Source organism: Pezoporus flaviventris, unplaced genomic scaffold, assembly GCF_033815535.1.
Source record: "Pezoporus flaviventris isolate CSIRO_AGI_PZ_B2104156 unplaced genomic scaffold, CSIRO_AGI_Pfla_v1 ptg000063l, whole genome shotgun sequence".
In the NCBI taxonomy this organism is placed as follows: Eukaryota; Metazoa; Chordata; class Aves; order Psittaciformes; family Psittacidae; genus Pezoporus; species Pezoporus flaviventris.
In genome coordinates, this window is record NW_026892611.1 from 3,800,165 (window position 1) to 3,822,235 (window position 22,071).

Genomic DNA, 22,071 nt, shown 5'->3' on the forward strand with positions numbered 1-22,071 from the left:
TTTTTGGATTTTGTATACCTCAGATATATATGATGTAAAACGGGTTAGGAGCCAGCCTGAAAGGTATAATGAAGCTTAATTAACACAGAGCACATTCCCACATCAGTTCTCAGAAGGAAGTTGTTCCATAGCCAGATCAAAGCTTCCTGAAGTAAACAGCCGTTTGCATTTCAAATGTCAGCATTTCATCACGGGGGTTGTTTTGAAACCTCACATTAAAGAATTAAGCTGTCAGCTGCCTGAAACTGGTTCAAAGGGCTGCTCAGGAAACCAGCCGCGTGACAAGGGGCACCGAGCGTGACACACCGGGAGCTACCAACGCTCATGAATGTCTAAGGAACTTTTTTTCCATCTTTACTAACTCAGTCCTGCTTTTTTCATCTTTTCCTCACATCTACACATGCAAAGACTAAACCTACAGACTGTTCCAGGCTCTGCCGTAAATGCTTCACGCCACCCCAGGAAGGGAAGGGAGTTGGTCAGAGGTACTGGTACTAATACGGATCAGCAAAAAGCGGGTGCGGAGGGCAGTCCCTCTTCCCGCATCCCGAGCCAGGCTCTTCCCTGAACGCGGCTCGGGGCTGACACAGGGATCGAACACGCAACCCATTGCAGCCCTCCGCCCGGTGAACTCTGCCTCCGCAAGGCGAATCCCCCCTGGCAACAGCGCTGACCTCACCGCGCACCAATCAGCTCTGGGCAGCACCCGAATATTCCAGAGCTTTCCATACCCTCGCCCTTCTCTATCAGCCAATCAACACCCGCTCTTCTCACTGCTGCGCCAATCCATGCCGGGCGTGCGCCTCAGTCCCCCCCCCGGCTGCCCCACAACTTCAGATCCATCCGCGCCCTGAAATATCGGGATTTTTAAGGATCTGAGACCCTACACTAGAATTCCAGGACGCTTTTTCCCTCCAGAATAGGGAGTGGAGAGCAGAAAGGTGAGTATATTTCACAACAGTGCTCTTTTACTTGGGACTACTTTGGGAGGCGGATGGACACGTCAGCGTCGGTGGGCGGGGACTGTACGCTCGACACCATATAAGTAGGGGTGGGTCGCGTCATCAGCTAGAATACGGCTGCGGCGGAGGGACGTGACGCTGTTGGCGAGTGACGCGCAGGGCCTAAGACGTGAGTGGGGCGGCGGGGAAAACGGAAAGCGTTTAGTGGGCTGTAAGAAATAAACTGGGGTGGCGGCTTGTCGGGCAGGGGTTTTTGCTGGGCAAGGAGGGGAATGATGCAAAGTCTCGCTTTACCGTGAACCATTGTAAGAACTGTATTGGGGGGGGAGTAGAATTTCTCCTTGGGGAAGGAGGTGGGGGTACGGGAAGATGGCGGAGGCTGTATCTGTCTGTCCCGGAAGTGCGTTGCTGAGTCACTGCCGCGGGGGGAGCAGCGCGGCGCTGCGGGCGCGGGTCTTGCCGCGGCTCTTGCCGCGGCTGTGCGGGGCAACTGGGGGTCTTGCGAGCCGGCCGGTGAGAGGTAATGGAAGGAGTCTGGTGTAGGAGCGTAGGGTGCCGGCCTTGGAAAGGAGTTCAGGTCGTTAAGAGTGAAAAGTCGGGGAACGGTTGGAGACAATACTAACGGGAAAAAAAGGCAGTCAGAAACACCCCAAAAACTTTAACTGTTTTTTGTACAGTGTGAAACAGCAATAAACCGTTTAGTTAGAAATAATTGTAGACTGTATTTCGATAGCTGAAACTTGTGTATGTTTTGCAGTTGAACATGCAGATCTTTGTGAAGACCCTGACTGGCAAGACCATCACCCTGGAGGTTGAGCCCAGTGACACCATTGAGAATGTGAAGGCAAAAATCCAGGACAAAGAAGGCATTCCCCCTGACCAGCAGAGGCTGATCTTTGCTGGCAAGCAGCTGGAAGATGGACGCACCCTGTCTGACTACAACATCCAGAAGGAATCCACCCTCCATCTTGTGCTGCGCTTGAGGGGTGGTATGCAGATTTTCGTGAAGACCCTGACTGGCAAGACCATCACCCTGGAGGTTGAGCCCAGTGACACCATTGAGAATGTGAAGGCCAAGATCCAGGATAAGGAGGGCATTCCACCTGACCAGCAGAGGCTGATCTTTGCTGGCAAGCAGCTGGAAGATGGACGCACCCTGTCTGACTACAACATCCAGAAGGAATCCACCCTCCATCTTGTGCTGCGTCTCCGAGGTGGCATGCAGATCTTTGTCAAGACCCTGACTGGCAAGACCATCACCCTGGAGGTTGAGCCCAGTGACACCATTGAGAACGTGAAGGCCAAGATCCAGGACAAAGAAGGCATTCCCCCTGACCAGCAGAGGCTGATCTTTGCTGGCAAGCAGCTGGAAGATGGACGCACCCTGTCTGACTACAACATCCAGAAGGAATCCACCCTCCATCTTGTGCTGCGTCTCCGAGGTGGCATGCAGATCTTTGTCAAGACCTTGACTGGCAAGACCATTACTCTTGAGGTTGAGCCCAGTGACACCATTGAGAATGTGAAGGCCAAGATCCAGGACAAAGAAGGCATTCCTCCTGACCAGCAGAGGCTGATCTTTGCTGGCAAGCAGCTGGAAGATGGACGCACCCTGTCTGACTACAACATCCAGAAGGAATCCACCCTCCATCTTGTGCTGCGCTTGAGAGGTGGCATGCAGATCTTCGTGAAGACCTTGACTGGCAAGACCATCACCCTGGAGGTTGAGCCCAGTGACACCATTGAGAATGTGAAGGCCAAGATCCAGGACAAAGAAGGCATTCCCCCTGACCAGCAGAGGCTGATCTTTGCTGGCAAGCAGCTGGAAGATGGTCGTACCCTGTCTGACTACAACATCCAGAAGGAATCCACCCTCCATCTTGTGCTGCGTCTCCGAGGTGGCATGCAGATCTTTGTCAAGACCCTGACTGGCAAGACCATCACCCTGGAGGTTGAGCCCAGTGACACCATTGAGAATGTGAAGGCCAAGATCCAGGACAAAGAAGGCATTCCCCCTGACCAGCAGAGGCTGATCTTTGCTGGCAAGCAGCTGGAAGATGGACGCACCCTGTCCGACTACAACATCCAGAAGGAATCCACCCTCCATCTTGTGCTGCGCCTGAGGGGTGGCTGTTAAGTTATTGTGCACCTTCCTTAACAATGGGTTTGCCAGTAGCACATGTCTTTGCACTGTAGTTCTGTAATGTCTTAAGTTAAATGCAGGGTTAAAGCAAGCTGAAATATCTGCTGAACAACTGAAATGCTAATAAAGTTTTCTGTTGCACATTACAACTTGTAGTCTGTCTCAGTTCAAGCTAGTAAAACCGGTATATTTAAGTGACATGCTTACCGTGGTTTTCTTCCATGGCAGTTAAAGCCTCTTTGCATGCTTAATGAGGCTGTTGTGGATGAAGCAGATCTGGATTAAAGTCTTAATTCAAGCACTAAAACAATGTTGTTTCTTTTTACTGTAGTTAATTTCCAGGAAGGATAATTTGGTAAAAGACTCAGAAAGCCACACACGAAATACAAGGGTGAGCTTGTCAGTGCAGTGGGGTGGGCTTTGCTGCAACTTGTGAACTTGCAATGTGTTTAAATTGTCTTCAGTAGTGGTGTGAGCAGCTGCACTGCCTGACAGTGCTATGGGGAGACTTGAGCTGCAGCATGCATACTGGAGGTGGGGTGTACATGAGCAAATACAAGTAGTTTTGTATTTTATTTAAGTGGGGAAAATCCTGTTGCAGTGGCAGCCTCTGGAAGGTGCAAAATGGGGTGGGGTGGTAGTCTGGCTGATGTGCATGGAATGTGATCTGGGGAAGTGCCAACTGCGGTGAGAGTGGCTGGTGGGGTAGGAGTGGGCACGTGGGAGGGTGTCTTCATGCACTGTGTCTAGTGAACTGCCTGAAATTAATGGAAATACATGACTACTGAGCCAGGGTAACAGCTTTCTGGTTTGGGCCAAATACAAGTTTTCTACACAGTCATTTAATGCCAAAAGCTGGGAAATTCTCACTGAAGCCTGGATTGTGGTTATTTTGTTTTAATGGGGTGGGGTTAAATGGTTTGGTTCCACTGAGCAGTGGTGGGTCTGTTAACCTATGTGCCTATTCACGTGAGTGTTACCAGGTTGTACCCATGGTGGCTGCCTGTCTGTTGAATTTTGACAGCTGCTTACCTTGCAATGGGAATCCTGGCACCTATATGCTGTGTGCACAGGACACTGTTTCAGCACACCTGGCTTTTTACTGATAACCTGGTATTACGCACTATCTTGGTAGTTTGGGGGTTGGAGGGTTTTTTTGTCCATTGTAGGTTTGCTGTGAAAGTTTGTTCCTCCTGAATGTCAGCTTTCAGTGTAACATCACAGTGTCTGTGGTAAGTAAGCCACTCATTAGCAGTGTGTTTTTGGCATGGATTCAATCCTGGCTAAGAAGTTGCACTACTCATTTCTGGAAGGCTGCAGTAAAACTGGTTGTTTTGTTGTAAGTAAAACTCATTGTGGTTTAATAGTTAGATTTTTTTCTCAATAGTAGGATTTGCTTCCCTGCCTGCTATACCTGGCTGTGCCGGCATAAACCTGAATATTTCTGTAACCAACTGCTCTTTCTACCATACGAGATACCTTACTTAGATTGAGTTTTCCTGTAGTTGCTGTTTTGCCTTAGTTATTTCATACTTTTTGCTGTTCAGGCACACATCCAGCTCCTGCTTTTTCCAGTCCAGCTGCCTAGGCAGGCTGCCCAGGGAGGCTGTGGAGACTCATTCCATGGAGATCCTCCGAGGTCGGCTGGCCGTGGTTCTGGGCAGCCAGCTCTAGGTGACACTGGTCAAGTAGGGGAGCCGGCTGAGTTGTCCTCGAGAGGTCCCTGTGACCCCTTACCATTCCCCAATTCTCTCTGGGTGTCTGATAGCCCAGTTCTCCACTCAGCAGTGCACGAACTCCTGTCCAGAGGAGATAGAACACTGAATAAATTTACATTGCTTATCTTTTTCTGCTGCTGTTAAGCTCCATGGTACAACTAGCTGCTTTATCTTCTCTGGCTTATAATTAACAGATGTCCTTTCTGAAGTTGTAATAATTAAGCTAATCTGTGTGGTAACAGATGCTGACTGGTTGGTTGGGTAACACAGGCTGCAGGTACAGTTTGCCCTGTTTCAGATAGAGGTCTGTAAGTGGCAGATTGCCAGTGTAGGAGCTTTGGCCGGTTGGGTGAAACTGGATGTGCCCATGTGCTTGTTTCCCCAGCTCTGTAGGAAGATTTCCTTAGGTGAAGCTTGTGCACAAAGTTAATTAGCATTTGGCTTACTAAAAATGCCACATAATGGCACATCCATAAAGCTAAAGCACAAGGAGTGAAATCCCCAGAGCTGTAGTGTTGCAGCACTACCTGGGTGAAGTGTGGAGCTGAGCTCACTGTGAGGATGTGGGGGCACTTGGGTTTGCGCTCTGCTGCTCCTTGTTTTATCCAGACTTCTGATCCCCTAGCTAATGGAGCGATCACAGTCACTAGCTGGAGAGATGGCTGCAAGGGATTTTGTCATTAATGAAGAAAATTCTTTGCAATTTATCTTAAATGATGTGAATTAGGGACATTATGTAAATGACAAGGAAATGTAAATACGAATGTGCATAACATGCATTGTTTGCACTGAAGAAGATAGGAGCAAAAGACACAGGAAGAGGTATCAGGCAATGTAAATGACTGATGTTGTTAAGATACAACTGTGGTACCTCAGTTTGATCTGCTTAGAGTCAACTATTCATAACTAAAGAACTTGATAGGCTTTAGCCAGAATCTGTATGCTATTTAAATGGAATAATCCTGCTCCCACACCAACAGCAGGTTCTAATAACATGTAATCCTACTGCAAGGTGAACTTCATGACTGGCCTTTGGGGTTTTTTTTCTGACAGCTTCAGCTAATTTCTAGTCTGTTCTCTCTTGAACCAAAAAAAATCCGGAGATTTCAAGGGGTTTGTCTTCTGTGCTCTTAAAAACATACTTCAAAGAAGACAACTGAGATAACCCCGTGACAGTGGTATTTGGTTATGTTTAGTGTTTTGCTGTGTTAGCAACTGTCCTGAAAAGTAGTCCTGTAGGAGAAGTGGGGATTAAGGCAGATAAACGTTGGGAATACCTCAGTATGTTTGCAGTCTCGTCTGCAGTTCCAAAGGCATTGTGTAGCAGCTATGTCCAAAGATCCTTGGCTGCACGATTTTGTATTTACGGAATGCTGCTGCATCATCCAAACCAGTTTCATTTGGAACTTGAGGTTTTCAATTAGACGAGTTTCTGTTAACTCGTTTGATACAGAAGTGAATGGCTGTAATTCTCACAAATATGTGATTGCAGCCCCGCTATTTCTGAAGAATTTCGTACTGAGGGTGTTTTCATAAGCAGCAGGAATTCAGGTTTCCTTGGTGGCCACTCGATGTCACTGTTTCTCCACAAAAGCGTTTTGTAACTACCCTTGGGTTTCCTATTTTGCTATTTGATTGTCAGGGGAGCATTTCTTCAGGCTATAATCCTACAGAAAGGGATACATCAAGTAGAAAGCTATCTCCATGTAAGGAATAACAGAAGTGGATGTTTCCTTCAAGGTCTGAGAAGTATATATAGATAGGAACCTTTAAATATTATGATGTAAGACTAGCATTTACAGAAATACTGTCATGTAAATGAATTCAGTCCCCAGGGACATCAGACAGGTTCTGACAAGGAATTATATGTAAGAATATTTGGATTTGATTGGGCACTGGCTGGTGTCTCTAGAAATACACATTTCCATCTGTGTAGCTATAACAAAGAGAGCTGCTAAAATTCATGCCTTCAGAATGGGGTTGCATGAAAAAAGACTCTGTATTTTCCAAGGTGTGAACGTACAACTTTAAAACAAACTCTTCTTTTTTAATTAACCATGTGCCTTTCGTGAGGTTTGAGTGAAGCACTGCCCTACCTGTTGGTTTGGAGAGAATTTGGTCCACCCTTGTGTGCTGATACTACAGCGTGCTTACCTTTCTCCTGTAAAGGTAAGTTTGAGCTGCTGCTCCTCAGAGTGGCTACAGATGAATACTGTAACTAAATTACAGGCACGTGTAAGTGACTTTGTTCTTCTATTTACAGCATCCAAAAAGGATATTAATCATAAGATGATTTTTTAGTATTTGGTAAAAATGGGCGCTTAGGTGAGCAGAGAATACATATTACAGGAAATATGCTTGTTCCAGCTTTTCACAGCACCATCTTCCTCATGCTTCCTTTTGAGTTCTGCTTAAGCAGGTTCTGGTCATCACTTCTCCTGCCATGAATTACTCTGTTTCATCTTATATCATCTATAATTTTATCATGAATATATTTTATAGTAGTATGAAATGGAATTTACTGATTTGACTTAAAGTTTCACTTAGTAGTTAAGAGTTTGACTTCTCTCTTCCCAGATTTAAGGTTTCGACGTGTCTCCTTGTCAGGAGAAACTTAGTGCCATCAGATGCATTTGCATCAGTAAAATAAGTACTGAGCAAGTGCAGGATTCCTTCTTGTTCCCCAAAATTAAAGCCTCAAAAGGCAAGAGGATCACATGGTGCTTTCCAAACTTCAGGTTGGCAGATAGGTGAAATGAATTTGCTGCTTTTATTCTCCCTGCATGCTGCTTTGGATGGCTTCCTCCTGAGTCCCAGCAGCTTTCAGGACTTGAAGTTTTGGTGGCAAGATGCTTGTTAAGCATTCCAACCAGCTCAGCTGGCTGGTGTGCAGCAGTGTCGTCATCCCATGACAGACCTCGGAACGCTGTCACTGGCAAGTGCATGTTTGGGCAGATCTTGTCCTTTTTCACTGCCTTGCTCTGAAATGGGAGCACAAGTGTTTTACCCTAGCGTACTCTGCAGAAGCATGTGCGCATGTGTGTGCACATACCAGTGTTTCTGTGTTCCCCAGCAGCTCCATGGTTTTGTTTTGCTGTGGTGACCCCTCAGCTGGCAGTGATTCCTTTCCCAGCAATCTGCACATTCTCCTTCCTCTGTGTAAGCTATTAAAACCAGATGCGCAGAAAGAACTCTGTTATGATGAACTTTTGTGGGCTGATTTCATTTCTTGGCTGGAATAGTGGGCTGTCTCCCATGAAAGCTGGGGGAAAAGTCCAAGGGGATTTAAACTCTTAAGTCTGAGCTAAACTCCTGGGTCTGAATCTATGTCTGTTGATATCACAGTAAATTAAGTGTAACGCAGCTAAACCAAACTGAACTAAATCAGTGCAAAGCTGGAATGAGAGATGGGAGAGATGAGATCTGACCTTGCATTTATCTGCCTATGTTTGTTCTTTGTAGGTTATTCTGTGGGTCCTAATACGTCATTAAACCTGGAAAGAGTAAGTAGCTCTGCATTGGTCCTGGATCAGCTTAATTTTAAAACACAGGAATCTCAGAAATAAGCTTGTGATCTCGTGCAAAACCATGAAAGAGGAAAAGGCACCCTGCCATTTAATGGGTGTATTTATAGGAAGGTCTTCTCACAGCCTGTATCTGACTCAAAGTAGAAGCCATCTGGGAATGTTTCTATGGGTAAGGACCACATTGCAGGAAGTGTCACATCATCCTGCAGTCCCGTCAGACAAGGACTGCTTTAGGCTCTCTTTCGGCTCATGGTAGGTTTGGAAGAAGAAAGCAACAGCCAGAGTTCAGCGTGTCATGATGTGACACCCCTTCTCAATGTTTTTGGACCAATGGTAATTAAAGTTTTGAGATTTCTTATGGAATCTGCCCCCACTATCAAGCTATTGATTAGAAGAGCTCTTTACTATTTTGGCAGTTAATAAGGTTCTCTAGATGACCCTTAGATCCCATTAAATGCCTTTGTAAACCATCAGTCCTCTACGGAGTACAGATGAGAACCACTCTGCGGCAACACTGTGCTGGGGAAGGCTGTTGAGACTGTGGGTGCTGAATGTCATCCTGCACTGATGCTGAGGTCTCAGTTGTGTTAGGAATGGAAGAGAAAAAACTAAGACACTTGGTGTGGGTTGATGTCCTCTGTTTCCCAGGGTCCTGTCTTGTGAGTGGTAAGTGAAGTGGTACTGGTGTGTGTACATGGTCTCAGCGACAGGCAGTTATAGGAGTGACCGGTCAGTGCTCCTAGAAGTAGCTTCACCAAGATGTTCGCTCTTTTGGAGTGCTCATTTCCTTTTGCATAGGGCAACAAGCACTAAGGGCAAATGAAGAAACCAGTGGCCTAAGTGTCTGGAAACTAAGTCTGCTTTGTGCAGTTTCCTGTGCCTGTGATGGGTAGCTGACACTGTACTTTGTACGGTAACGTTCTGGCTAGTTCATTGTCTCATACCATTTGCACTACCTCGTAGCTGGGCTGTGTGAAGTTGTGCAAGGAGAACTGGCTTCCCACAGAGCAGTTGACCTCAGATGTTTCGCTGCTTACTTGCTTGTCCTGGGGCTAACTGAAGGAGCCTTGTGACACCTCACAATGAAACCATGGGCTCTAGCACTGTCAGGATCAAACCAGCTGCCTCCCTTCTGATCTGAGTGGGCTATTGTTGAAAGCCCTGAGATGCTGCCTCTATACGTGCAGGCATGGGTTAAGCATTATGAATTTGCAATAGCCAGCCAGCTTTCCCATATAAGAGCACTGCACTCATTGGCTCTCTCTTTTACTGAGAAATCTATCTAGTCATTTCCTGTGCAAGCCCTTTGCTTGGCAGAAAGCTATACAGTTGAGTAAATAACAATAATCCGTGGTTATTCCCTCTCACAGACAGCTTGGATTCTCTCATGGACCACCACCATCTAGAAGTTCAACGCTGCACTGTTAACAGGCTGCTATTATGAGTGTGGTCATCTCTGCAGAGGAGGAGGACTCTCACCCATGGATGTAAATAACTTGGGGTCTGCTTTCACACTAATTAACACTTGTTGGTATTTGGCTTGGTTTATACCGACAGATTATTTACCCTCTGAAGAATCCATTGGGACTCCTTGTCAGATCAGTTCTTGGGTGGAGCTTGCAGCAACTTGGGGTAAGTGCTGTGCTCTTCCTCTTTTGACAGCCGGGCTTTTCTGTGCTGCGCTACTCAAAATGGCTTGTCAGAGTCACGGAAAGAAACAACTCGGCTCTTGAGGAGAGAAGTGAAAGTTGAGCTGGCAAACAGAGAGTGGTCTCTGTTTTCTAGGAATGGACAAAGTGGATATATATATTATAGGGTCCTTTTTTTATAGGACCGTTTGCTCTCTCTTTTAAACCAGACGGTCTGTCTGTACAACTCTCTCCAGTGCTGTGGAGAGATGGAAACTGCAGCTGAGAAATGATTTTGTGGAAAGGAAGACAGAAAAGCACAAGCAAACTATTATGAAAGTACAAATAGCTCTGTAAAGGATCAGCAAATATGCCAGTAAGTGTTTTGGGGGAGGAAACGAGTCTGAAAGGGTGCTATAGGGTGTATGCCTGTGTGTCCAGAGGAATGTTTGTCATTAGAGCGCAGACTAAACTGAATGGCTGAATTATCATAATGGTTTGTCTTGAAATCAGCCCTTGGATTTCCTGCTGTGAGCTGCATGGAGATGTTTTGTGGCCGTTTGCTGCCTAGAACTATGTTTCTTCATATCCTAATCAAAGGCATAATGCCTATGCTTTCTTATGTATGTCAATTTACCTCTTTGACGGTACAGGCTATGGAGTCTGGCTGTAGTCCCAGCAAAGGCGATTTTGCTTCAGGGAAAACCTGTTAACCATTTGGAGGGAGTACATGTGAATAAGATGGAATTATTAAATAAAGCTTTGCTTCAGGTTTGTAATCGTGGATTACCTTGCTGCCTCACAAACTGGGTGAAACTGGAGTCGTATGCTGACGACAGATAGCTTGCATTGGGTGTGGATCTGAGATGTATCCAGATGCATATGAAGAGATGTCTCAAAAGAGTAAAAAAGGAGTACAGGACATACTTAATAAAGTGGGCTGGCTGGATGCTCTGATGAATACTGATGCTCTCTGTGGAGCAGATCCAGATCCAGCTTTATTGTTGGGAAACCTGTGCTCTGTGCAGGCTCTAAGGGTCTTGAGTGTTCCCCTGGCAGCTCGTCTGTGCGTCCGCCTGTGGTGTGGGGCTCAGGTTCAAGCCCTGTGCTCAAATGGATAGGCAGCAGATCCAAACACTGGGAAGATCCCACTCCTTTTGCCCAAGGATGAAAAATAAGAATGCCTGAGGGGAACGTAATTTGCTTGTATGTTTTCCATGTAGAAACAGCGTAATGCTTACTAACAAAGAACATGAACAAACTTCCCACTCACTTGCAAAGGAGGCCTACAGTTAATCTTATCTTTTTGGCCACTTGGTGACTAGCCTCTGTTGGCTGCACTGAGACAAGAACAATGACTATAGTCTCCTGAAGATCCACTTTCTTTGCCTTTTAAGTAAGGAACCTGTGCTGCTGCCAGCAGGTGAGGTCATCTCACAAAGGGGGTTCAGATGTTCTGCAGACCAGTTGCTTGTATTTCATGAACTGCTTGTGCACTTCTTTTCCAGCGGTACCCTATCTAAGGCCTTGTATTTATTCAAATGCTCCCACTGTGCACAGTTTTACTGAGTCTCTCTCTCAAGGGTCCCATAGTCAACTGTCGGAACGCTGGACCTGGAAGCGTGCTTTCCTCTCTGTGCTGCGTTAAACACATTATAGGTTTGTGAACAAATGATGTCAATTCTCCCTCTCCCTTGCAGGTTTAGTCTCCTAGCGCAGAACATCTTTGGTGATCTGAAAGACCATCTCTCTTAGAAATGGATAACTTCACAAGTGGGCAGCCAGGCCCAGGTCAGAGGAACAGGCTGATGGGATTGCTAGAAACAGATGACAGTACCCCAGAAGATAAACGTGCACCTGGTAAAAAGGAAGAAAGATCAGGACCTGGAAAGAGAGAGCAACGACCCTTGGAAACACCGTATCAGGAGGAAAGCAGTAACTTTCCTCCTAAAATCAAGGTTAATCTGAACTATCGGCCAGGACTGGGTAGCAAGTGAGTAACTGTTGGGTATTTGACAAGGGTGCAGTCCTTCCTTATCTGTACTGATCCCTGCTGCTGGGGGCCTATAGGCTTCACAAAGTCTAAACTAAAAGTGGCAGTGTAGAAGTATTACAGGCATCTGGTGGGAGGTAGTTAAAAGAAGAAAGGGGACATATTAGCCCTTCTGCCCTTGGGAGATAGGGTGTATGTTGTGTATTTTGTGTAAATCTGAACTAACACTAAATAAGCCGAGTTGGGTGTAAGAGCATCTTAGCATGGAGCCCTATACTTGCCACAGAGGGATGTAAACCAGTTCACAGAGTGTTTTGCACTGTATGATGGGACTGACTCTGGTCCTGCAGCTATCTTGGGCGTCTCTGTCTATGCTCTGGGTGTATTCCAGGGTTGCACATCAGACTGGATCTGGGAAAAGCTCCAGCTGATGGAAGGAGCAGCCACTTAAGAGAATTCTGGGAAAGAACTGTCTCTATTTTTCCCTTGACTTAAAAATAAAATAGTTGTTTTTTTCTGACAAACTTTTCTGCTTCTCTCCTTTCTTACACCATCTCTCTAGACCTTACTGCACACTCTTGTCTTGTGCTCTCCAAAACTTCCTAACACTGCATTTCTTCCATAGCCAAAAGGACCCAAATCGCTTTGACAGAGGCAGGCTCTTCAGCGCCGTCTCAGGGGGCAGCCCCGAGGCACTGGACGGTTTACTTGAGTACTTAAGGAGGACCTCCAAATTTCTCACCGATTCTGAATACACAGGTAGAGTCCTGCTCAGTACTCCATAACTAGGGTTAGCAGAGGCAGTGCTTCTCAATGCAAGGGGGAAGGCAGGGGAACCTGCTCGTGGTTCTTTGCTTTCTTCAGCCCTCCGTCCATACTTCTATTTTCCTAACGCTCACCTGAGGATGGAGAATACCATTAACTATATATATCTTAAGGCTTTTGCCTCTACTCCAGACTAAAAATACTAAGAAAGGCCTTTAGAATAATTATTTGGTCCTACAGTGAGAGTTAAGTTCTGAATCAAGTAATAGAGATGTGTGTAAAGCACGTGCACAACCCATTCAGTTCTCTTTTTCTACTAGATGCAAATACTGGGAAGACCTGCTTAATGAAAGCCCTGTTGAACTTAAAAAATGGAAAGAATGACACAATCCCACGTTTGCTGGAAATAGATCAAAATACACACAATCCCAGGCCACTTGTCAATGTGGCATGCTCTGACTGTTACTACAGAGGTAAGGGTTCTGTTCTCGTGCCGTATCAGAGCACCTTTTTCGTTACCTGGGTAAGGGGTGCAGATACAAGGAAAAAGAACTGGAGCTTATGCAGCACTGCAGTTCCAGAATTCTGGTGCAGTTACACTAACAGCCCACTCACCTTATATTTCTGATTCTGGTACTGCATCTTCTTCAGCTTTGAATTATACACTTCTGTAACTTCTTTTTTGGTCTATAAAATGAATGATATAACCCGAGAATATGAGAGGATATGCTTGGGAAAGTTTAAAAAGCATGTCTAAAGGGAAAAAAGAAATAGTATATCACTATTAAAGTATGAGTTTTTGCTGTTTGGGCTATTCTTGTAATAGCAGGCATGCAGCGTAGTTATGTATGTGTATGATTATCTTTATCTTTTCATGGCTGCTTGGGATTTTAGTGCCAGGCAGGGGCAGTTGTCTGGTCTTGTGCTGAATTTATGACTGTCTTGAGGGTTGTCTTCTGACTCAGTGTTTGCAATGTTCTTTTCCAATGAATGCTGTTGAAAGTCATCAATTGGCACCCACCCCCTGCCCAGCACTGAGGCTGTAGGATTGCTGTGCAGAGCACAGTGATTGTTGAAATAGCACTTTGCTGAAGATTCCTTTGCCTGTTCCCTCTTATAGTGGCACTGACTGGTGAGTTTTGCCTGTTTCTTTAGGTCAGACAGCACTCCATATTGCCATAGAGAAAAGGAGCCTAGATTTAGTGAAGCTTCTAGTAGAGAACGGAGCTGATGTCCATGCCAGAGCCCACGGTGAATTCTTCAAGAAAAAGAAAGAAGGAGTTTACTTTTATTTTGGTGAGTCACTGTGGAACATGTCCCTTTGCTTTTTATATTGCCTTACTGTATGCAATGTCACTAATTCTCACTTGGCTTTGCCCCTCTATGCATGGGTTGGCATCTCCACTGTCCCGTATTCAAGGTCTTGAGTTGAATGGCAGGATCCTTTCACAGACTGAGGTGTCCAATGAGCATTTGGCATCATCTTTGGTTTTGTGTGTTTTAATCCCATCTGAGGAGCCTCAGACAGAAACCAGCTCTTGGTTAGTTTAACCAAATTAGGGGTCTGGGAAAGTGCTTCAGCTGCCCCCAGAAATAAGGAGTAATTTACTGCAAAACCCTTTCTGAATCTAGAGGAAGAACTTATTCTGTGTTCCAGTGGTAAATCTACAGACTATATATATTTTCCTGGAATTGCTTTTATTTTTCTTTAATTCTTTTTCACCTGTTTCTGCTTCCCATTCAAATACTGTCTTCATCTCTTCAGGTGAACTTCCCCTGTCCTTGGCTGCTTGTACCAACCAGCCTGAGGTTGTGGCATATCTTCTAAACAATCCCCACCAGAAAGCCAGGCTCCAGGAGCAGGACACGCAGGGCAACACAGTCCTCCATGCCCTGGTGATGATTGCAGATGACACTGAGGAGAACACCAAGTTTGTGAGCACAACGTACGTTGAGATCTTGAAGGCAGGTGTGAAGATTGACCCAATGTCGAAGCTGGAGGAGATTGTGAATTATGATGGATTAAATCCTCTGCAGCTTGCTGCCAAGACAGGCAAAGTGGAGGTAAAGACAGAGGGGAACCCTGGGGTGGCTGAGAAACAAGGAAAACTGTAGTATACTTCCTCAGCTTAGGGCTTGATGTAGGAGCATCTTGCACCCAACCTGTAGTATGATGATGACAGTGGCAGTGCCACAGGAGACAATAAAGGAGGCTTCCTCCTGGCTACTGCACTTAATGTCCTACAGAGTCTGAGCTGGCTGCTGCTGCTCTCTGTCCCAGTGAAGGCAGCTGGTCTGGACTGAAATTGGTTCTACTTCTGGAGGAGTTGATACAAGGGGTAGTTAGATGAATGCCTGCTTTTAGCTTGATAATCTGTTTTTGGGTATATCAAAGCATATGCTGCAGAAAGCCAGGTGTCATGTATTTTGAAGGTGATTTGGGTATTCTTGTGTCATTCTACACCTTCATTGCATACATATATATGCATCTGGTTTCTCTATAGATCTTCAAACACATTATCCAAAGAGAGATCAAAGACCCAGTGTACAGGCACTTGTCACGCAAGTTCACTGAATGGACCTATGGGCCTATCCATGTGTGTCTCTATGACTTGTCCTCTATAGACAGCTTCGAGGAGAACTCTGTGCTAGAGATTCTGGCATACAGCAGTGACACACCGGTGAGTCCTTTGACTGAAAGGCAGCAAAATCTTTTCTGCCTTTCTATAGTGTTGCTGTTGTATTATGCAAATCATTTCAAGTTAATGTGGTGTTTTACATGGTCGTTTTTCTGGAAAAGAAATACATGCTGCAAGTATTGGCACATTTTATTATTTATAGTCTGCCTGGTATACCTCTGGTCATCTATAATATGAGAGAAATTCTTGAGCCTTTGGTTGTCGTAAGCCTGGATGTGTCCAAATACCTTGATAAAGCCGAGCAAAAGTAACTTCTTACGGGGTGGTTGATTTCTTTCGTACTGAAAGGCTTGACTGAATAAACCCTTAGCAATTCCCTAGTTGGAGCCACTGACCTCTAAACCAGAAAAAGACAATCCTCTGGTGAATTTGCATTCCTGTTGACACATGAGTACGTTTTTGTTTATTTTTCCATAGAATCGGTACAAGATGGTGGTTTTGGAGCCACTGAACAAACTGCTTCAGCAAAAATGGGAAACATTTGCTTCCAAGAGATTCTACTTCAGTTTTGTCTCATACTTGTCATTCATGATCATCTTTACAGCCATTGCGTACTACCAACCCCTACGGGTAAAGGTAGGTCCAATCTTCTTTTATCTAGAAAGGCCTGATTGGATGAGTTTAAAAGGTGCTGGGTGGTTATCATCACTACCTCTGCCTTCTTCAGTGGGTTTTTGTTTTGTTTTTATCCTGCAGCCTTCCTTTCCAGTGGAATTCACGGCTGGAGGCTTCCTGTGGGTCTCTGGACTCATCATTATCTTGCTAGGAGGCATTTATCTAATCTTTGCTCAGGTATGGGGGTCTTGTGTTTAGTTCCATTGTAAGAAAGGAAAAAAAAGAAACTGTCGCTGACATGAAGGCAACAGACTCAGTTCTCCTGATATGAGGGTGTGCATGAGTGGATGGCAGGAGGGAATCCTGCTCCAAGACACAGTGTCAGTGCAATCTAGTAGTGACAGGGGTGGCACAAGCCAGGTTGCTGGGCAAGAGGAAGAATAAGTTCACAATAGCAAATAATTATGAGAGACTTCTGTGATTTATAGTACTAAAATTCATCCTTGGCATTTAGTGCAGTCTATTAATAAAGACATTGGGCTGAGCCATGATTCAGCCCTTGTTTATCCATACGCTTTATAAAGAAGGCCTTTCATCTTGGAAGGATAAATAGGTGAAATTTGGGATTTTGAAAATGAAAGCATGAAGAGGAGCTTGTGGAACAAACCTTGCCCCTGAGCAATAGGCTATGCTGGGCAGGAATCACTCTCTAGCATGCCCTGTTTTTTGATGAATGGCTACCATTGATTTTTCTCTGCTAGAGTCTGTACTTGCGGAGGAGACGCCAGTCCCTGAAGACTATGTGTTCTGACAGCTGCATTGAGATCTTGATGTATGTCTCTTGAGGTTTTTTGCACAGTGAAAGCATGGGTGAAATTGGTGCTCTGCTGTGTGCAGCTAAGTTGCCTTAACATTTCTAGAGAGATGGTGAGCCCTTCCCTGCTTGCTTCTACTTGCAGCATCTTGTCATAACCTTTTGTTGTAATGGACTTTGCTGGGTATGTTCTGTCCTTAGATTTGTAGTGGAACACAGTGTAGGTCAGACCCTCAATTATTCCACAAATAAGAACATACACTTCTTAGACAAAGAGCTGAAGTTCTCTATCATGCTGTCACTGTGGCTCAGAGTTGACTGAAAGGAAAATAACTCCTCAGTTTTCTGAGGAGAAATGTGTGTAGATGCATGTGTGTGCATGTATGTGTGCATGTGTTCATAAGCGTTATATTTTTTTCCACTTAATATCAGTTATGTGAGTTACATTAAGCAGTTCAGAGTTTCCATACTGCGAGATTAACCAGTTCATAACAAAACTGCAGCAGCTTGTGGGTTGGGTTATAACAGGATTTGCTTATATAAACTATGTGTCTGATTAACTGCCACTTTATATGTTCCATGTAGCCTTGTAAAATGTGTTTGCTTTTCCTTTCAAAACAGAACAGATCTGCAAACGGGCCTTTTTGTTGAAGTAAGTCACTGTGTCACTCATTCTATTTCTCTCCAGCTTCATCCAGGCCTTCTCATTGCTGCTCTCAGCAGTCCTTTATGGTGCAAGTTCAGAAAACTATGTGGCAGTGATGGTGTTCTCCCTGCTTCTGGGATGGGTGAACATGCTGTATTACACTCGGGGCTTTCAGCGCACTGGCATCTACAGTGTCATGATCCAGAAGGTCAGTACTCAGTAAAAAGCTTTGTATGAAAAGCTTTTGGGTGTGAGCAACTAATAGAAGTCCTGCAATCACTTTTTCTCTCAGGACCATGAAAATCATAAATAGGATTAATATACTGACTGTGGAAGTAAAGATATTGCACAAGGAGATTAGATCAATGTCTTCAAGGAAGTACATTTTCAGCAAACTGTTAATTTGCTATCTTTGAATTTAGGAAGTGGCAGCAGCTGACGTTTCCCTGTTTGCCATAAGACAACTCAAAACTAGCAGTCAAAACTAGTGCAAGTTGCTTGGAATGGGCTGGGCTGAGAAATGTTTCCAGGTCCATAGAGGAGAATGGGACTAGAAAGACAAGACAAAGCAGAGGTGAAATGCGGTACCAGGGAAGAATTCTGATCACCACTTGTGTGAAACACCATGGGGATGGAAAAAGATGTGTGTGTTAAAACAATTCAGAAGCAGCCATACTGGGGAACTGACATATTTCTTATGTTTGTGTGAATAGGTTCTTAGAAACAACAAATAAGTTCATGTAGTACAGTCAGATTAAGCTACCAATGATGTTACTTACTTGAGGAAGTAATACATATTAGTAGTTTCTTAAACATATTGTTACTGGGGGTTGGTTTATGATGTGTGAGAGCAGGAGATCATCCATGGGATTTCATGTGAGATAAAGAATGGTGCTTCCTCCTGATTTGTGTTTCAGACTATTCTGAGAGATCTGCTGCGTTTCCTCTTAGTTTATATGATCTTCCTCTTTGGCTTTGCTGCAGGTAAGGACTTGCTCAGTGTTATGTAGTCTGGGCTGCAATAAATACACTTTTATAAAGAGGTTTCTAATCCTGTTTTTCTCCTAGCTCTGGTTACACTGATGGGGGATGCTCCTTCGGTGTCTCAGAACAAATCTCTTGCTCATTTGGAGAGCACTGGGAACCATGCTATGTACGGTGGGCTGCTTAGTGTCTCCCTGGAGCTCTTCAAGATCACCATTGGGATGGGAGACCTGGATTTTCAGGAACATGCCAGATTCAGATACTTTGTCATGCTCCTGCTGCTTCTTTTTGTGATCATCACTTACGTTCTTCTGCTCAACATGCTGATTGCTCTCATGAGTGAGACTGTCACAGATATTTCTAGTTACAGCAAAAGCGTCTGGAAGCTGCAGGTGAGGCATGGTGCTGCTTAGCAGTTATGTCATGGCCTAGACTCCTACTTGAGTCTCATAACATCAGAGGTGACTGTGCCTGTCTTTGTCCTAAGCCTCAGCTGTGAACTAAATCCTGTCATTTTCAGATGTATTTAAAACTCTTGCTTTTTTGGTTGGCTACCAGCCAGGCCAGATCCACATGCATAAAAAACTTGAGAGAGTGACTGGCACTATTAATCTAAGGACACTTTGGGGTTGGGTTCCAAAGTGATTTTCTGAGTCAAACTAATTGCTGATTGGGAAAGATTAAATCGAAAAGTGGGGTTGGGCTCTGTATGATCTGTTTTCTCTCTGACATGACCTCTTCTTTCAGAGGGCTATTGCTATTCTAGAGATAGAGAAGGCCTGGCTGTGGCGCCAAGGTGGGAAAAGGAGATCTGGCTGCTTCATGTCAGTGGGCCTCAATAAGAAAGATGAAAGGTGGTGCTTCAGGTAAGACAGATGACCATTAGAGCCTTGTAACAGGTTCTCATGATTCATAAGCCATGAATAACCCTGAACCACCACAGGGAATTTCAGCAGTGATTCAACAGAGTGCCTCAACCACATGTTCCTGGGTACAATTTGGTTGGTGGAAGTTTGAGAGCCAGTTGAACCACCAACCTATGCTGTCACCCAAAGATGTCTTGTTTAACCCACACCCGTGCAAACATTTCTGGTGGCAGAGTGTTGCAATGATGCTTTCTTTATTGCTGTGAGTATAGCTGTAGAGCAGGGTGTGGTGAGAGGGATGCAGGCTGGTTGCCACTTCACTCAGGAACATGCAATTGGAGTGCAACAGGAGAGGGCAGCACTCTTCCTCACATAGAGGGGCTAGGAGAGCAGATGAACTTTCTCCACCCAGTGAAAAGAACTGCAGGAAGCACTTGAGTAACTTCAGTGTGTTACAGAGCATGTATAGAAAGTGGAACCTTGGAGCATCCTTTGTATTAAGCATGTTCCATGTGAGGAACTGGAGTATTTTAAACCAAACAACATAAACCAGCACACAGTGTGCACGGGGAGAACATACTGACCTCGTGGACTTAGACTACAGAAGACTTTTACTCAAAGAAAAGCTCTGTAGGGCATTGTTGTTACAGCTAAACCATTAGGATTGTGTTGCCAGGATGAGCTGGGTTCGAATGCTGTGGGACAATGAGATCTGGGTTGAAATGCTGTGTTCCATGTATCAGTTTCTGTTGTATTTTGTCTCTCCAGAGTAGAGGAAATTAAATGGACTGATTGGGCAAAGGATGTGGGAGTTCTTAAGGAAGACCCTGGCAACACCAATGATTCAGAAATAAACCCAGAAGGTAAAATAAATAATGAAGAAAGATCTTCCGTATCTTTTTAGCTTCCTGTGCTGAGCATGGCATGGCATGTTATTAAGTCTTTGGTAACACAAACTTCAGGCTTGCTCATGAAATTGCTTCCACACAGCATCCCTCAGTAGCAGCAGCATCATCACTTGTGAGCTGAGAAAATAAAGAATTAGAGTAGGTATGCACCTAGTCAGAGTTTGGGAACAAATAATGAGGATGAAGGAGATGCCATTCCTCCTTACCTCTGATAGAAATGGGCACGAAATGCTGCTGAGAAAAGCGAGGGTTGTTCTTGCCTTTCACTCAGTAGCCTAAATAGATGATGCTTTCTCTAAGGTAAAATTTAGGCCCATTCCTAGTGCAAATGTTAAAAACTATAGGGCTTTTAGAGCACAGATCAGGGCATTACTACTGGCAACTTTGGCTAATTCTGCCAAAGATAATTAAGTTTCTGTCCTTTGTTAAGCCTGGGAAGCAGCTCTGTGTGGGAAATGATGAGCTGTTACTCTCTAGAAACTTTCTTCAGCCTGGCAGAGAGCTTGGTCAGAAGCTCCACTGGATTGAAATACAGCCTCCTATTCTTCCAGCATAGGTTCTGCCTAGATGCCAGCTTTCTAGGACTGGGGATGTTGCAACACTTAAAATATTATCTCATGTATGTTGGGATTTCCCTAAACCTGCACCCTTCTAAAAACTGGATCCCTTTGTCAGCCTCCTGCTGACAAAGGGCTGCTGTTTTTATGTCTCCTGCTATAGAGACAAGATCATGGAAACGGACGCCACAGAAACAGCTGAGACCAGGTGGTTCAGAGGAGCAGTCACTATTGCAGCCCCAGATGTCAGCAACTGAGATGATGCCTCTAGAGGGACAAACCAGGAATCCTTAGGAGGTTTTCTGGATTGCAAACTTGCTTCCACCCTCAAAGGAGCAGTTCTTCCTCTGGCACCTGGAAAAATTAAAGACATTGTCAGTATTAAAGTGCATTTAATTGAAGACTGTGGTTCAGCCTGTGGCTTTAAGTATTTTCATGCACTTTAATCATTAATTTCCTCTGAAGATAGTATTTTTACTCAACGTTCTTTGCCTGGCACTTTCTTATTACTATGTCTAATGGTGCAAGAGCAAGATCACAGGGCAGTGGGTGTGGTCTGTGGGAGGCAGCCCTTTCTGAGCTGTATAGACATAATGCTGCTTGCCACAGAGAAGCAGAGGATGAAGTGACTGATCTAAGAACGGGTCAACTGTTATTCTTTTGTCACAAGAGACTGCCCTGAAGTGCTTTGGAATAAAGACTGTTGTAGAGTCATAAAAAGTTGCTAAGGATGGGATTAGCTTCTGTGCAGAACACTGTCGATATGAGACATGAGTGGACAAATACTCTTCAGTCATCAAAAAGCTCTACTGAGTCTTTGTGTCAGTGCCTGCAGTGCTCAGTGTGTAGCCCATATCAGAGCTCCCATTTTACAGTATTATAATGAAGTTGTTTGCACGATGTGCACACTTGCTTAAGAGCACAATAGTGATGTGGATTTCCTGAGCCTGTAACTTCACATGGGGAATTTCTGAAATATCTGTCTTACACAGGTTGCTTTGTGTCTGTAGAAAACAGCAGCAGAATCCTGCACATGGCTTCTGAGAGACAGATAGCCCACAATGCTTCATGTGGTTAACGTTTTCTGTCAGTCTTAGTGAGCATCCTGTCTTGCTGTAAATGATTACAAGGACTTCATTGCTTTTTGTAATGTGCACACTGCCTCAGGCAGGATGAGCAGTGTAATTTGGACTCTGTGAAAGAGGTAAAAATGAGCAGTCTCACTTTCAGCCTTTATTTAAAAATAATAACATGAGTATTTCTGTAAAGTGTCAATATAGCAAGTGTACTTCATTGAAAATGTTCA

At 44.7% G+C, this 22,071-nt stretch overlaps 2 protein-coding genes across 9 annotated transcripts; both read left to right on the plus strand.

Moving 5' to 3' along the window:
* Positions 1 to 917: 917 nt before the first annotated feature.
* Positions 918 to 3,254, plus strand: UBB (ubiquitin B). Of its 3 annotated transcripts, none has more exons than XM_061470236.1 (2): positions 918 to 941; positions 1,720 to 3,254. In XM_061470236.1, exon 2 carries the CDS (start codon positions 1,726 to 1,728, stop codon positions 3,097 to 3,099), a length of 1,374 nt encoding a protein of 457 aa, XP_061326220.1. In that variant the 5' UTR covers positions 918 to 941; positions 1,720 to 1,725; the 3' UTR covers positions 3,100 to 3,254. The 3 variants fall into 3 exon arrangements, with proteins under 3 accessions (XP_061326220.1, XP_061326219.1, XP_061326218.1); XM_061470235.1 differs by lacking the exon at positions 918 to 941 and adding an exon at positions 1,079 to 1,131; XM_061470234.1 differs by lacking the exon at positions 918 to 941 and adding an exon at positions 1,317 to 1,415.
* Positions 3,255 to 6,397: 3,143 nt separating this feature from the next.
* On the plus strand, positions 6,398 to 22,053 carry TRPV2 (transient receptor potential cation channel subfamily V member 2). Of its 6 annotated transcripts, none has more exons than XM_061470228.1 (17): positions 6,398 to 9,982; positions 10,236 to 10,749; positions 11,679 to 11,971; positions 12,597 to 12,730; positions 13,057 to 13,209; positions 13,892 to 14,032; positions 14,502 to 14,800; positions 15,241 to 15,417; positions 15,853 to 16,011; positions 16,132 to 16,227; positions 16,752 to 16,822; positions 17,493 to 17,658; positions 18,368 to 18,434; positions 18,519 to 18,826; positions 19,182 to 19,300; positions 20,069 to 20,163; positions 20,929 to 22,053. In XM_061470228.1, exons 3-17 carry the CDS (start codon positions 11,736 to 11,738, stop codon positions 21,057 to 21,059), a joined length of 2,352 nt encoding a protein of 783 aa, XP_061326212.1. In that variant the 5' UTR covers positions 6,398 to 9,982; positions 10,236 to 10,749; positions 11,679 to 11,735; the 3' UTR covers positions 21,060 to 22,053. The 6 variants fall into 6 exon arrangements, with proteins under 6 accessions (XP_061326212.1, XP_061326211.1, XP_061326214.1 ...); XM_061470227.1 differs by having other exon boundaries at positions 10,632 to 10,749; XM_061470230.1 differs by having other exon boundaries at positions 6,398 to 9,837; positions 10,632 to 10,749.
* The last annotated feature ends 18 nt before the right edge of the window (positions 22,054 to 22,071 follow it).

Coding starts and splice junctions, on each gene's coding strand:
- UBB (XM_061470234.1), top strand. CDS start 1,332: ATGGCGGAGGCTGTATCTGTCTGTCCCGGAAGTGCGTTGCTGAGTCAC. Junction 1,416..1,719: donor GCGCGGCGCTGCGGGCGCGG/GTCTTGCCGCGG, acceptor TATGTTTTGCAG/TTGAACATGCAGATCTTTGT.
- TRPV2 (XM_061470228.1), top strand. CDS start 11,736: ATGGATAACTTCACAAGTGGGCAGCCAGGCCCAGGTCAGAGGAACAGG. Junction 16,228..16,751: donor TTTATCTAATCTTTGCTCAG/GTATGGGGGTCT, acceptor TTTCTCTGCTAG/AGTCTGTACTTGCGGAGGAG. Junction 20,164..20,928: donor TTCAGAAATAAACCCAGAAG/GTAAAATAAATA, acceptor CTCCTGCTATAG/AGACAAGATCATGGAAACGG.